This window comes from Camponotus vicinus, unplaced genomic scaffold (assembly GCF_025532165.1).
Source record: "Camponotus vicinus isolate PSW18456_S1 unplaced genomic scaffold, iyCamVici1.0 SCAF_8, whole genome shotgun sequence".
In the NCBI taxonomy this organism is placed as follows: Eukaryota; Metazoa; Arthropoda; class Insecta; order Hymenoptera; family Formicidae; genus Camponotus; species Camponotus vicinus.
This window is the reverse complement of record NW_028141980.1, coordinates 9,014,469-9,030,319: the sequence shown is the minus strand read 5'-3', so window position 1 is coordinate 9,030,319 and position 15,851 is coordinate 9,014,469. Positions and strand designations below refer to the sequence as shown.

Genomic DNA, 15,851 nt, shown 5'->3' with positions numbered 1-15,851 from the left:
TTTCTTTTGCGTCTGAAAAATACCGCTACCCCCTCGTCCTTCTCTCCTCTTGTCTCTCGACGAGAGAAGGCGTATGACATGAGACGAAGGTGTAAAAATTTGGTCCCTGAAAAGAGTTTGCGTTGGTTCCAGGTTCGCGGAACGCAGTCAAGCTGGCTGCCTCCGGCGGTAACCCCGCCGCTGCCGTCGCCGCATCCGCGCATCCTCCCGTGCTTTGGAGCTCCCGCAGGAAACCGGGTAAGTCCTTTATTCCTTTTCACGCACGTCCATTGACGACTTCCATCGGCGATGTCGCTTCTTTCTTAACGCGTCAACGGACGTTTATCTGACAGTCGGGCGAAGTGCTTGCCGGAGCGAGCGTAAATAAAACGGAGAATAAAATTGAATTGGAATTCCGACAAAAGGCAGTCGTTAAGCGGCCTCCAGTGGCCACTTCGCCGCGAAATCATATTGGATTATAATGTCAGAAGCGAGAAATCGCATGAATTTTTTTTTTCTCGCGCCGTGCGTCGAAATAAATAGTTCTTTTTCTGCACATTACGACATTCGATATAGAATAGATTCGTGAAATTCTCACCTTTCGATTCGTAGATTAACAGATGGCCGTAAATTTTGATCAACAGGATCGCGAGATTATTTTATATTGTAAAATAAATTACATGTATCGTTTAACACGAGCGCCACGTTTCATCTTTTTTTTTGCTAGGATCGTGGTATTTTCAAAGCGAGGTAAAACTTGTGAATTATCCTATATGTATACAGGATTTTCTTGACAAGTGCGAAAAATTTTAGGAAATGATTCTTTGTCGAAAATTAAGGAGGATTTTTCATGTAAACATATACTCCTACATCCCTGTGAAATTACACTCCTCCAAAAATGGGAGTAAAAATTAGGTTTTTATTTTTTAAGCTTTTAGGTCTTTATTTTAATTTTGTTTTTGTTCCAATTTTTCCAACATTTACCCTAATTTTATTTTTATTTTAAAATTTAATTTCTTGTAATTCGAAACTTCTGCTATTTAGCATCATGCTGTGCACGATAACATATTTTATTTTTTTTCTTGAAAACTACTAATTTTATGAAAAAAATAAAACAAATAAAAAAGTTTCTAAATAAATTAAACTTTTTAATGCATATTTTTACATGATCATATTCCGGCCCATTAAAAAGTTGTAATAAAAAATTGAATAGGGATTGCTAGTTTCATCCCCTTGTAACAATAGGGGAGGCTGAAAAAAATATTAATAAATAACCTTTTTACTAGTAGAAAATATCCACCTAATTTCATTTCTTTAACTTGTTCCAAATTTGAGAAAAAAATAAAAATCTAATTTTTACCCCCATTTTTGGAGGAGTGTAACTCCACAGGGAGGGATGTAGGACTATATGTTTATATGAAAAACCTCCCTTAATTTTCGACAAAGAATCATCTCCTAAAATTTTTCGCACTTATTAAGAAACACCCTGTATATAGCGTGTACCGACACGCGTATATGAACGCATATGGATCATGAAATTAGCCTGGAGGTCAATTTCAGTGCGACAAGCTAATTCGATACGAGTCGCATGCTCGTTTGACCCGGACTCATTGACCCGGCACGTCTAATCCTGAATCTTCACCGCGGCTTTCTCTCTTTCTTTTTATCTTCATCTCCTCAACGAATAACGTCGTTTAATAAGTAACGCTTTACGCGACGTTCCTCGCTTCATTACGCCTCTGACAAATCTCTGCCTGCTTTGTTAACGTTTTAAATAGTCTTTGTATCATCTTGGTTTTATTAGTCGGCACGGCATCAAGTTCCACTTTTGATTAAAAGCTTCTTTCGACGTTCGCCGAGTAATCCGATCCATTTTACTTCATTATTCTCATGGTTGGCAGTTGCTACGTCTTTACGCGGCGCGGAAAGTCTACGCCAACGGATACGTCAATTAGGATGCCGCTAATTTACGAAGGTTGCGACTTTCCGCTCTCGCAAATGTAGAAGACGTGTTTCAGGCGGAACACGCAGGCAGATGGGAGAGAAGATGAAAGAATCTCGAATGAAGGGACAATCTGTCTCTTCGCTCGTGACAGGCAGGACAAGAGAGGGATTATTCATAAGAATTGATCGAGAGCGTGTTAATATCGAGAAAAGCACGAGCTCGGATAACGTGGATAACGGTCAAGGTTACGATGCTATCTACGGTATATCGTCTAAGGATCACCGAAGTTAATACATTATTTCCAAAAAGCAATAAGAACCTTCTCGTCCAAGGAAGAATGCGTGTCGAAATTTCAATAAATAAATTATCATAATAAACGCGTAGGAAAAAAATTGAAAGGGAAAGACCTGATGTGTGCGAGGAAGAAAACCAATCTTTTAGGAATGTGAGCGCGATAATCGCGTAAAAATATTTGCGATAATTATGACTTAAAATAATGATCACGCAAGACTGTTAGTCAGTCTTAATACATTTAGAAACCGTTTTTTTCGTTGAATCGAACCGCGATATGTCATTACTGAATCATCGGAGAAATAAACGATATAAACGGAAAAAGAAGAAAATGACGCGATAATTTACCAGTGTCCTGTTCCTTGCAAAAATATGGAAAATCTGAAATTTTCCAAGATTTATTTTGGAAAAATTCGAGAATTCTCATGAAATTTTATTAGGACTTTAGAATTTTGTGAAAAATTTTCTCTTTGATGATTTTTCTCTCGTATTATAAACAGTCGATAGCAAAGTGAATTATGTGTTTGTGAAATATACTATAAATAAATATCTTTGTGTTTATATATTTAATGTTTTTTTTAACAAAATATCGCGGTATATATTTTTTTTTGTAATTTTTAGCGATGAAAAAATAAAACATGTTATGCAAGTGAAAAACGCTTATCTTACAAGTTACTCAGTTTTTCTTCAGTATATTTACAAATCTAGCATTTGAAACTTAAGATGCTCCATGTTTTTCTTTCATACGAGTGCAAAAAATATTAAAGACACAGAAAAATATAAAAGAATTTATTTTAGAAAATCGTATTAAAAAATTTTTTAAAATTATTTTTACCTGAAATTTTGAACAAAAATATCTGGAAGCTCGGGGAATTTTTTTTACAAGAGACATTCGAATAGACAACTTGATGTGTTTACTGATGTCGGGAGTACATATTCCTCGGCGAGTCTCGAAGCGCGGTTAAAGGAAGAGAGAGTCGCGATCGTTGCTCTCGCGAAACGTATCATCCGCGAAGAGAAATCCGTCCGTTCGCGAGCTATTCAGCCTGTTGGACTGTAATAACGCGCGGAATCTCCGCGCGGAAAAAATGTTTCGAGATGAACCGACCCGCCCGTCGATAACGAATTACTAACAAATAAGTACAGTCAAAGTGTGGCAAAACATTCGTGGTTGCAAAACGATGGACGGATGTCGCGGCGCGTGAGTTTCCTCCTCTCGAAGAGTTCTCGCTCTCTCGCCTCGGCTCTGCTGACGCGCCAAACTCACGCCGAGCCTTATCTCGATATATACCGTGCGATACCACGAACGCTACCTCATCAGTTGCATAATTCGACGCGACACACATGTATGTACATAATACGTGCATCGGCACGGCGCGCTCACGCGTGCTTATCGTACGCAAGTTTGCGGAGTGACGGAGAGGAGAAGCGTACCCGTCTCTCTTCTAGCTGTCTCCCGGTTTAAAGATGATTTTTTTCTCTCTCCCCACCTGAAACCTCGCGAACAGCGAATAAATTACAAGTTTTTTTTTTTTTTTTTTTTTTTTTACGAGTCCCCCTTTCGATCCGTTCACACGAATGTCGCGTGGAAAAAAAAAGCCTGATTTATTTCGACGTCTCGCTGGCGTAAGAAAAAGATTTATGCGCAATTTTTCGCTTCTGACGTTGTAATTTAATATGGCTGCGATGAGCGATGGGTCTTGAAGGGATAAAAATGAAATGCAGTCATAACGCGAACGCGTTATCCGAAAACGTCGAGTCTTGGATAAATCTATTCGCATCTGTTCTGCCTTCCGAACGAAGGAAGACGACTACTTGCTTTATAACAACGAGGTCTTGGCTGCTATGGACGCTTTAATTCTCCCTCTCGCTCTCCCCCTTCCTCTCTCTCTCTCTCTCTCTTTCTCTCCTGCCCCCCGTTCTTCACCTTCCTCTCCCTCCTTCTATCTGGTGACGCGTGCACGGGTACACGCATTCGTACACGCGCGTACTTATCGCACGAATGTGACGATGCGAGCAAGTATTATGTACAATGGAGAGCGAGATAAAAAAGTGTATTTATCTCCCATGTCAGCCCATTGCAGATCGGCAAAAATTCTTCTCCCCGCAAATAATCATCTCGTGCTGCATGCGGTAATTTTCGTTCGTCACATGTCGTACACCGATGCGGTTCGTGTTTCTCCGATAACTGCAACATCTCGTCCTCCGATTACGGTCGATAATTTGATTTACCCTGCATATAAAATACTGTACGGTGCAAAGCGGTGTTAATCGGAATTAGAAACTTTGTCTCCTTCCCTCTCTCCCACCCCCTCTCTCTCTCTCTGTCTCTCTCTCTCCTTCTTTTTTCCCCCTCTTTGGGTCCCGAGCGTCACATTGCGCCGCACGACTCGGCTGAACTCAACTCGACTCCACTCGATCAGGTTCGTAACAGTCGCTCATAAACTTGCGTGCGGTTCACGTGCGTTCTTGATGCATCGAGGTCGAGCGTCTCGTAACTCTCGAAGCAGCGAATTTTGCCGTGTATCGTTGGCTCTTTCCAAAACTTGCTCGATAATGTGATTTTCCTGATAAAGAAAAAGGAGTAATCGGTGTACATGGATGAAACGGAACGATGAAACTCGATTTTTCGCGCGACAATGTTCGGTCGAATTTAAAAACATCCATGGCCCGTCGTCGAGTGTCGATTCTGTGGCATTAAACAAAAAAGAAAAAAAGAAGAAGAAACAGTGGATAGTGCGGTTCCGGAATCTCACGATATCGTATCGAATTCTAATAAACATCGTCTTGAGTATCGTGAAATCTTACGATTGCAACAGTGGACTTTTTTGCGATTACTTCGAGTCTTCTGGTTAGGCACCTTCTCGAGGCACCTCGTTAGAAAATAGTCTCCTCCGGAGACTATTGCGCGGATCGTAACAGATTCAGTTTTGCCTCTTTTCCATGTCAGTTTCCGTCTTGCATCGCAAACGAGTCATCGGATAACTCGTGTATCGGGGCGCGATAAGATGTGACCGGGGCGGGTGTGCGATCGGTTTCTCGGAGCGAAACGAGCAAATTTATCGTATCTGGGCGGCTGCGGGTGATCGCTTCTTCATCGTCGCTTTTAAGAGCCCTCGCTCCGGTCGGCCACGTGTCGGGTGTTATCGGATAGAATTCGCATGTAGGGAGCCGATTATGCGAACGAGTTCATTCATCGTGCGGATTCCAGCTCGCCGGAAGTGACGACGACTTCCTCGCTTCCTCGCTCGTGGTGGTGCGCGTACATACGCGCGTACACGCACGCGGTGCGTTGTGCCAGTCGAGAGTGCATCGTGCAACAAACACATACGTACGAGTACTCGTACACACGCGCGTGACACATACGGACACGTGCGCGCGCGCGCGCGCGCTGACCTAGAGGAAGCGAAAGGAGAAGAAAGAGAGGATGTCGACTCGCCGCCGAGCGACCGCGACCGCGTCGTGCGGCGAGATGCAGCGTCCTGTTGTCGGTCGACGGTCAGTGGCTCTTTGAAGGTTTCGTCTTATCGACGATGGACAGGATCGGTCGAGCGGACGTCTGCACGGGAGAGATCGCGCTTCGTGTCGTTGTTATTGTTGTTCCTCGACGCCGCGGTAGCCAGCAGCACGATTATGCAGCTGAAGAAAGCGATGCTTAAGATATTGGATCAATGTAAGTTCATCTCGAGGCTCTACGCGAACGCGCTCCGCGCTAATAATAATAATTTCCTTTCGTCATCGCTAACGAATCTCCCCCCCTCTCTCTGTCCTTTGGTTCACCTATAATCTCGCCGCATGTGCAAAATTAGCTTGAAAGTCGCCACCGCTGGCAGGCCCGATGCGAGGCTGGATGCGTGCATGTTTCTCGTCCAACGATGCGACGAGACGTGCGTGCAACGTGATTCCGTCGTGATTCGTGCGTAGCATGGGCCCCCATTAAAGACCCCTAGATCGTAATAGCGTAATAGCGTAGGGCGCGCAGGTTGGATTCAATCGTAAGAAGACATTGGCGAAAATGTTATAACCTCGCGCATACTTGCGATAACTTGGCGTTGTATACGTACATCCGGAGGAAAGATGGGTATCGCTTTTTAAATGCAGGTCTCGTTAACCTTTTCGTCGTTGCATCGTCAATGTGGACACGCGTTCGAGGCGAGGTATCTTGCTCTCTGGAAGAAGAGAACGAGTTTTGTAGTTACAAAGAAATTTAGTAGTATATTTCCTATATAAATATATTTATAAGGTACATATAAATACAATAAGTAATATGTATGTGCGTGTCAAAGTTGAGCCGTTTCGTTTCTCGTTATCGTTCTCGACGATCCGGCGCCTTATCTCTTTTTAACGTAAAGTATTAGAAGTTATGTGGTATATACCTGACGGGGAAAAGTTGAAAAAGTCAAATAAATCTTGTCGAATGAAAAGTTGGTGATTAAAGAGCAGCCAGAACGGGGGAATCAATTTTACGTCTCTCGCTCTTTCTTTTTGATTAGCTGTCATTAAACGTCATTAAGCCATTCAGACCTGAATTTTTTCTGGTAATGTAAAAAATTATATATTATTATTATTATTATTATTATTATTATTATTATTATTTTATTATTATTTATTATTTTTTTTATTATTTTTATTTTTATTATTATCTAGTCCACCGAGAGATCGCAGGGAAACTAATTCTAAAAAATAACTATTTCACATGAAGTTTTGAGAAAGTTTTTGTGCATAATTATGTACATAGGGTCTGAATGGGTTAAACATCCCTGGGCACATCCCTGCAAAGGACAGGCCATTGCATTGCACGCATCGTTACCGATTTTTGATCGCGCGCGATGCTAATGTCACGATAAGATTTACAGTTAACGATAAGCGCCTTATCTCCGGCAAGAGAGCCGCGTAACCTTTGAATTTAAAGTGGAATTTCCATCGCGACGAGATAGGCGCACTTTTGCGCGCCGATCCGATTCCGATATCGCAATTTATCGGCTGTTTCAAACTGTTTATTTACGCATTTGACGATTGCGTCGACAACTCCCGTTATCCAAAGGAATGACAACAATGTTCAATCAATGTGTCATCGATCGGTCAAATCTTTTATTCATATTTTACACAGAAAAGAAACAAATAGAGAAAGATACTTCGAGTCGTGGGAATCGAACTGTATACCATTGTTTAGAAATTTTCTTCGATTCCTAAAACACGTCCAATTTCCTTAATGTTTAAAAAATTTCGCGTGACGGAATAATAATTTTCGCACAGTGGAAAAGGGTGCGAAGGGTCGAAGATGCGGTCGAGATGATCTTTGATTCTCGTTTTCCAAACACACGCAACTAACGTGAGAGTGCGTGGTTGCGATACCGCTATACATACTTATTGCAAGAGCAATCGTACAAGACGAATAACGACGACGCTTATTTGCATTGGCCAAGGTAACTGGCGCTATTTCGTTGCGTAACTTGCGGATTACAAGAAGCATCGTCGGTTCCTCGATGACGCGCGGTTTCCGAGCAATTTTCTCAAAGTGTCACGAGAGCATTGCTCTTTGCCTTCGATATCCTTTTCCGTCCGGGTGATTTGTGCGATTTAAATAAATTTCTTTTTATCGGAAATAATCACCGTACTTGGCTTCGAGTCTTCCTTTCACGCAGTCTTCTCTTCCACGACGTACAAGATGACTTTGCGTAACTGGTGACTCTTTCACGTACGAGTGGGATATCGAGAGAAAAGAGCGAAAAAAGTGTAACGCTCTAAACCGATTGCGAGATATATAGATACATAGGCTCGTTGATGGTTTCGTGTGGGCTACGAATCTCTTGCAACGACGACGTGACGATACGCACGCGTGCGCACGTGTTGGTCGGGTTTAATATAGCTGCGTGTGCCGTCGCGTCTTGCGTCGCTTACTTAGACATTTACCTCGTCGCATGCCGAAAGTGGAGCTCGATCGCGAGCTTCCTCTTCTCCTTGGAATTGTAGCTGACTGTCGCGAAGAATTCCATCTTCTTTTTCCAGAGTCGATTTCAGTTTCCTCATCATGATGCCGCTGCGCCACTCGAACTCCTGCCAGACATTTATATTTTAAATATATAATAGTTATTTATTTCATAATTATTTCATCGCTTTATTATTCAAGAGAAATCTTGCGAAATTAAAATTTTGTAATCTTTCGGATTTAATTACACAGAAAAAAAAGGACATTCTTGTTTTGAAGATATATTTAGTTTGAACATGGGAATCTTGAAATGAGATTATATTGCGTTAATTAAAGAAAAATATAATTGCTTGAATAATTGCTTACTTTAATGAAGCCATTTTAAATAGTTCAATCAAGAAAAATATATTCTTATAATTTAAGATTTAATATTCTTGAATGGAAAAGAAACAATGTTAGATAGAAAATAACATTTTTAAAAAGATTATAATTTTCTTAAAGTAGAATTAAATAATTATATATTCTTGAGGTGACAATTACAATATTAAAATTATTAAATTCTTCTAAGAAGATTATAAATTGTTGCGTATATAACAATGAACGCGTTAGTTTAAGTATACAAGTTTTGATTTGACACTTATTTTTTTTCTGTGTAACGGTGATTTTTTAAATCCCTGTCTTAAACGTATTGGAAATTCGACAACGATATTCTTTGCGAGAGAAATTATATCGAATTATATCGATTAATTATATCGAAATTCTGAAAGTAGAATTTATATTATCCTTGCAGAAATGACGGTAATCTTGGATGGGATTGAATCTTAAAAGAAATCTCAAAATGTATCGCGATCTAAGCGGATCATCTAGAATATTAATCATAGATTTACACAAAAGTTCCATCGCAGTGTACATTGGCTTTAAAAGATGATCCCTCTTTAAAATTGCGAACCGGAAATGTTCCGGTTATTTGCGTGACACGTTTTCAGAAATTGAACAACGTGGGCAGTTCACATGATTAGAATAATCGCCCACGCAGCGATAGCAACGAGACTACTAATTTCGCTCCTATTAGTGATATGCCAAAGGTTCGTGTGAAACAAGGAATGATAAAATGAGATTGCGAATCGATTTTCTTTGTTTTTGTGCACGGATTTGAAAGGAAACGGTAGCATTGAACTTGACGGCAGTGACGATCAAGTACGCAGACTTGGCGGGTGGAGGGAGAAGAGAGTCTGTGATGCTGTCAGAAAACGAAGAACCGGCGACCGGTCCGAGAGCAGGTTTCAACGGCCTTCTTGGTGTACGTACATTTGAACGCGAACGCGGCGGAATCGACGCCTGGGCCAAAAGACGATAAATCCTTTTTTCGTCCTTCCATCTTTCGAGTCCTTCGACCTTGCCGCGATCTCAGTTACATGGAACGTTTCAGTCGCTTCCGGTTTCTGGGAACCCGTCGCGTTTGCGTCATCGGTTCTAAGAATCCATGTCAAATTTTGTCTCCCCAGACTTCTATTCAGCTCTTTACACAAAGCATCAAATTACGTCGATCGATCCGCACGAAAACAGCGAGAGATCTTCCGACAATTTTCAGTCCTTCCATCTTGCGGTATGTAAATCTCGACGAGATTTATGATTCTTAGAAAGTGATTTAGCGGTTTATAGCCGACTCGACTTTCCGCTTTCCTGAAAAATAACGTGTACACATGAACGACTAGCTACCACGAAGTCGTTTTTTTTATCGCACATTTACATTTACAATTTCCAACCAGATGCCAAAATGATTGAGCGATACATATCAGAAATTTCTCAAAAGATTCTACAGCCGATATAATTTCCAAACTAATCGATATGTCTTCTATTCGCGTGCTTTATCTCCCTAAAGTCTTATTTCGTAAAATTTCCTTATTAGATCAGTCGCGACACGCGTATATTCGTAATCTATAATTTCGGGAAAATTTCTATAACGAACACAACGAGGAATGACGATCGGTTGATCGACCAGCGGCCGGTCGAGTAAAGTGAGACCGCGGCCAGATCGGTGGCGAGCAGATAGGTCAGCTTGGCGCCATCGGGCCGAGGCGAAGGCGCGTGAAGGCCGGTCGGTCGGTTTCTCAGCTTTCCGAGCCGTTGTTTGCTACAAGCGCGCGAAACACCAGCGTGTTCGCCTTTTGTATAACTGTGTCTCTCGTACCCTGTCGCACGGAGCGTCGTCCACGTATCTGAAAGACGAAATATAATATTTATTTTCGAGAGATCTGCGAAAGAAGAACCGAAAATACGTTATAAATTATTATATATTTATTTATTGGGAACCATCCAATTTTCAATACCACGATTATGAGAGATCTGACAGTGATTTAAAGCACTCGAATGAATCATGCTGAATTTTAAAGGAATCGAGAAGAATCAGGTTGCGTTCGACAACAATAGAATTGAACAGTTCCGTAAAATTAGCATCTATTTTTTTCGGGAATTTCAACTACCAGTTAGCGAAAATGTTTACGAGTGTCTATAGGTGACGACTGACGCGTTATCGGAGCAACTTTGCCGCATAGATAACTTCATCGAACTTTAAATGCGCATGATTATCAGCTGACTTGTAAGCTTTAATTTCAGTTGTTTGGCTTCTACTATCTTCCAGTAGCATATCCAGCAGTTATCGTTCTCTATTACATGTATGTGTGCATGTGTCATCGACGAATGGCGAAAGCAATGACGTTCACGAGGACTCGTTAAACCTAAAGTGTATTCATTATAATCGCGATCGTCCAACATAAAGAACATTTATCATAGACGCGTATGGAGATACGGAAGCTGAGCAAAGCTTTACGTTATCTTTTGTTTTCTTTTTTTGTTTTTTATTCGGTGCGATTATTTTATTTACTTTGCTTGTTTGGTTTTCCGTGGCATTCACACGTAGGATATCCTTGAACGCATTTCCTCTGAGTCGTGGATTCTAAACAAATTTATAAATCGATCTTTTCATAAAAAGATAGTAAAATTATATTTTTCAATTAGATTCTTGAACTTTACTTTGACAGAATTTCTATTTGAAATTTAATTACGTAGAAATGTACGATGGTGAAAAGTTATAATAAATGATGATCTCTTGTTTGATTTATTTTCGTAACGGAGAAATTTATTCAAATTTGGGGAAAGAATTCGTAGATTAAATGACGTGCGCGTTTGGGAGAAATACCTCATGAATTTTAAGATTCATGTCGCGTACTGGCTCGTCCATACAATCCGTAACTTACTTAAATAGACTATCGATATTCAGCGCGCGTTTAAGAATCGAATAGTTTGGAATTGCCAGTAACATCAGAGAGGAAGAGAAAAAGAAAAAGAGAGAAGCACGGAAACAGAACAGCGGCCCACCCACGTGTGTCATGCTGTTTTTACGCGCAAAATATCGTCAATCGAACACTGTTTAGGTCTAATTTATCAGAAATTACATTTTTCCAACGCGAGACAATTTATAAAATAATATTCAGGTGGGAAAATGTATAATTCAAACTGATTTAACTCGTACAACATTTTCAATTACATTAGCAACATTATAATTCCGCAAATTACAGCGATAGAAGAATTGAATATTGTGATAAAATTGCAGCTACATTGCATAACATATTTGTCTTGTTACAACCTTGCGATGACAAGTTTCCGCGTTTTTTTCGCGTTGTATGGAAATAAGGAAACTTGAAGGAAAAACCAATATGTATATAAACAGTCTCGTAGCGCGGTAGAAAATCTCGTAAACGGGTAGAAAACGATTCTACTTTGGAATAATTCGAAAATGTAAAACAATAAGATTTCAACTCGCTGAATCCTTTTATCCTTTTCAGCGGGGTCCGTGATCTGTCAGTTACGGAGCCCTCCATTATACCGTGTCGCCGAGAAAGCTAATAATTTCGCGCGATTACTCCGCTATAGCCGATTATCGTGGCGACATCCGTACATGTATACGACATCAGCCGGTAGTTGATAATCGACATTCGAATGAGCAGGACCAATGCGACATGCGGTAACTCACCCGTGAAGAGAACGCGCGCTCTCGTCTCGTCTCGTCTCGTAGGAAATTTACCCGGTATAATCCGTATCGTGTTTTTCCACGGGGATTTCGTTTACATTTGGTCGCCAGACCACTCTTCGTTCCTCCTCTTCGGTCTCCCGACTTTTCCACATGGACTTTAAAAAGATATATCGATTAGGATGTATTAAAATGAGTATTTTTTTACAAGGTATTTTATTTAATATTGAATATCATGGTATATCGAGATGTAAAATATGAAATAATAGCCTTCACTTTGTCTTTGCATCCTCTTAATACGTTTTAATCCCGCACGAGAGGAATCTATTTATATAAGAGAATCATGCTCGTTAAGAGGAAACGTCGGTCGTAAAATTTCAAAAAAAAAAATTGCGACCTTGGAAAAAGAATTTCTATCGACAATAAGCATCCGTTCTTTCAAAACAATTTCTCCACGAAACACATTTTCGTATTGTCAAAAAATCAGACATGCTTGGAGCATAATCACGATAAGAGAAAGATCGCGTATATAATTAATCATTTTTATATCAAATTACCGTATATGAAATCAATGATCAATGGGAATATTTCGAGGAAGTAATGGAGGGAAAATTTGGCTTCGATCGAACCAGGAATATAGGATGATAAAATCGATGCGAGAGTCTCTTCGATAAACGCACGCGAATAAAATATTAATCTTACACTTTGGACACATATGACGCGTGCCTTACCTTTGCACTAAGTCGGACGAGGAGCGGAGAAGTGCGAGGTGACGATGACGTTACCATGTGGTTTTCCTTTGATGTGCAATATCCGCTCTCACAGCCGTATGCGGTGTGTTGTGTCGCGAGCGCGATGCGCGTACACACATGACGGAATCGCTATGTCGAGAGAACGTGGTGCGCGAATATAAACGTTGCCTCGAAATATGTTTGAAAAGAAAAAAAAACGCATCTCTCCTACGCGATTCCCTTAGATCTATCCGCTTGAAGGAATATAATTACAATTGTAAGATCCCCTCGGATAAAGTTAGCATTCTATTAAAACTTCGTTATAATTGACATAACTATTCTCTCGAGTATTTTCGAAACGTTCTCGGAAAGAATGAGCAAGCGAGAAATTAAATTGCCAACTTTTAGAATACGGAGATAATTGCAAAAGTCGACGCGAGACGAAAAAGTTCTTGACGAATGTTGACGACCAACTATTATAACGGCATATTTTACAGGCCTGCACTTGCGGAGCATCGAGGAGCCGAGGATGACGGCGGAAACGGCGGCTCCCTGCGTCCAGGGGGTGCAAGGAGCACAGGGCGGCGTGGCCAGCCAGAATATGTTGCAACAGGTGCAGGATGGAAGCGGCGGAAGCAGTGGCGGCGGTGCTTATTATTCCTCGACGTCGACGGTGTACGATCCGGAGTACGCTCGCATGGAAGCATGGCTCGACGAGCATCCCGACTTCGTCAACGATTATTTTTTACGGTATTATTCTCCTTGAATTGGCAATTCTGACAAAAATTCGCCCCAGATAGAAAGCGCTCGTCATTTGAATGTCAAATAATATATTTTCATGTCAAATGTATCGTGTGTTTTCCATCTGAAAGACTACTGATCTCTCGAGATCATCAAATCTTCTACTCGCTCGTCGTCATGTTTGTTAAATAACAAATAAAAAAGCTTTGTTGTGTATGTTTATTATAACTGCGGTTCAATAGACGCTACGAAACCCTACCTTGTGACGTCATAAATACGTCATTCGTCGACCACCCTCTGAAAGTATTTGGAGCGTTCAGAGAATTTTCTATAGCGTTTACTGGACCGCAGCATCCTAATCGTCGTTTTTTTTTTTTTTTAATGTTGTATGCTTTGTTTCTTCTTTCCATTATTGATATACGTATTATTGATGTTTCTCTTCTTGCGATAGGCTAATGGCGGAGAATAAAACGTAAGTGTTTATGTCCGTCGTAATTATAGACGCAAAGTAAGGCAAAGAAAAACATATATGTAAATTACATATAAATTTTTCTCTGTCTTACTTTACGTCCACGACTGCGACAGATGTAAGCGCTTACGTCTCGTTCTCTGCCATCAGCTATATTTTAGCTCTTAAGTATTCCCAGAAACTGCTATTATTAGATTATTTCTATTGCTTTTGTCTTTTCATTCATCAGGAAGGTAACACGGCAGACTGTAGATTTGTGGCTGGTATCACACGCGACGCCGACTTCTTCGTCCAGCAGCTGCATGGAGCTCTCCAGCCCGACTCATGGCGGCAACTCGTCATCCGGACGTGGTGGTGGTGGTGCCGGGGGCTCGGGAGCTACGACACCCGTACGTAAAATTTCGGCGCACGAATTTGAACGAGGCGGCCTTTTAAAACCGATCGTCAACACGATCGACGGAACGCCGACCTTTTTGAGCGTATCGCCCGGCGACATGGGTCAACCGGGTGGTACCCAGGTCGGGTCCGGTAACTCGAATCGGCCGCAAAGACGATCCAGACACGAGCTCCGGCACCTCGACGAGAAGGACCTTATTTTCGAATTGGTAGGTACTGCGACTGCGCGAAAACGCGTCCTTCTATCCTTGAGAGCTTTAATCCTTAAGAGCTTATAAGCTTCTATCCTTAAGAATTTTAATTCCGTCAGGTCAAGGACATCTGCAACGAGCTGGACGTGAGATCATTGTGCCATAAAATTCTGCAAAATGTAAGCATGCTTCTTCATGCGGATCGCGGGTCGTTGTTTCTCGTCCAGGGCGAGAGAACCACTGTCAACATATCGTCTCCTCACGTCGGGAATCACGAAGTCGCCGCGATCGATTCCGACAACGGGGATACCCGACGTAACGACCCGTCCTCCTGTCCGAGAAGTCGATGTCTGGTGTCAAAACTTTTCGACGTTTGTTCGAGATCGACGTTGCTAGAGATGGAAAAAAAAGATGAAATTAAAATTCCCTGGGGCACGGGAATCGTCGGTTACGTCGCTGAGAGCGGAGAACCCGTCAATATACCAGATGCTTATAAGGCGAGGACTTGGAATTACCGTTTATCTATCTTTTCTATCTAATGAGAGCGCGCGCGACGCGTTTTGCATCCGATCGATTAATTATATAGCATTGAGAATTCTCAATGAATCATCATTTTCAATTTTCGTATCCGGAATGCGATCGTTTCTGATATAAATAAACATGTACAAATATATACTTTATCTGATGCGTTTTTTATCTCTATCTTGATTATCATTAATTTGATATAGATTAATTTGATGTATTATTTAGATTCACTTATGAAGAAAAAGCTTAAACAGAAATATTTCCACTAGCAAAATATATATATACAGGATGTCCCCATACACCCCTTTTAAAATGAAAATAAATGGCTTTTATCAAAAATCGCGAACAATTTTCAAGTAAATCGGGTACGCTCTATCAAATGGTGATATTTTAAACTTTTGATTCCGACCGGAAATACGTCATCCGGATCGGAAGTTGAATTTTTTTTAGGGGAACGTGGTACTTTTTATTACAGATTCGAATTGTACGTGAAAAAATAAGAAACTTTTGTATCAAACGTTTTTTCTGAAAGTGCCTCTGTCAACCTTAAAATTGACCTTGAAAGTAATTGTGATGAAATAATGAACTTCAATTTTAAGATTGACAGAGGCACTTTCAGAAAAA

The 15,851-nt window shown here is 40.9% G+C and overlaps 1 protein-coding gene and 2 long non-coding RNA genes across 15 annotated transcripts in view; 2 read left to right on the top strand and 1 right to left on the bottom strand.

The window, feature by feature from the left end:
• Positions 1 to 15,851, top strand: part of LOC145975657 (dual 3',5'-cyclic-AMP and -GMP phosphodiesterase 11) — a 28,636-nt gene that overhangs the window by 7,601 nt on the left and 5,184 nt on the right. For 4 of the 6 annotated variants that reach the window (XR_014440035.1, XM_083106299.1, XM_083106295.1 and 1 more), the window contains 4 exons: positions 133 to 237; positions 13,403 to 13,655; positions 14,345 to 14,720; positions 14,822 to 15,199. Coding sequence is in view for 5 of the 6 variants with exons in the window: in XM_083106295.1 (XP_082962421.1) it covers positions 133 to 237; positions 13,403 to 13,655; positions 14,345 to 14,720; positions 14,822 to 15,199 (1,112 nt within the window). In the remaining variant the exon portion in view is untranslated. Of the gene's footprint in view, positions 1 to 132; positions 238 to 4,632; positions 5,889 to 13,006; positions 13,183 to 13,402; positions 13,656 to 14,344; positions 14,721 to 14,821; positions 15,200 to 15,851 lie in introns of those variants that run through there. The other 2 variants (XM_083106298.1, XM_083106297.1) reach the window with 2 other exon arrangements.
• LOC145975668 (uncharacterized) lies at positions 812 to 15,534 on the bottom strand. 8 transcript variants are annotated; one of them, XR_014440039.1, is made up of 7 exons: positions 12,906 to 15,534; positions 12,178 to 12,332; positions 11,968 to 12,046; positions 11,029 to 11,100; positions 9,453 to 10,882; positions 8,129 to 8,272; positions 812 to 6,384 (listed from the first exon to the last, which is right to left on the bottom strand). It is a non-coding gene; the product is annotated as an uncharacterized LOC145975668 (long non-coding RNA). The 8 variants fall into 8 exon arrangements; XR_014440041.1 differs by adding an exon at positions 6,592 to 6,750 and having other exon boundaries at positions 11,968 to 15,533; XR_014440038.1 differs by having other exon boundaries at positions 11,968 to 12,332; positions 12,906 to 15,533.
• LOC145975667 (uncharacterized) lies at positions 8,793 to 12,734 on the top strand. Its single transcript, XR_014440037.1, has 2 exons — positions 8,793 to 9,229; positions 9,304 to 12,734. It is a non-coding gene; the product is annotated as an uncharacterized LOC145975667 (long non-coding RNA).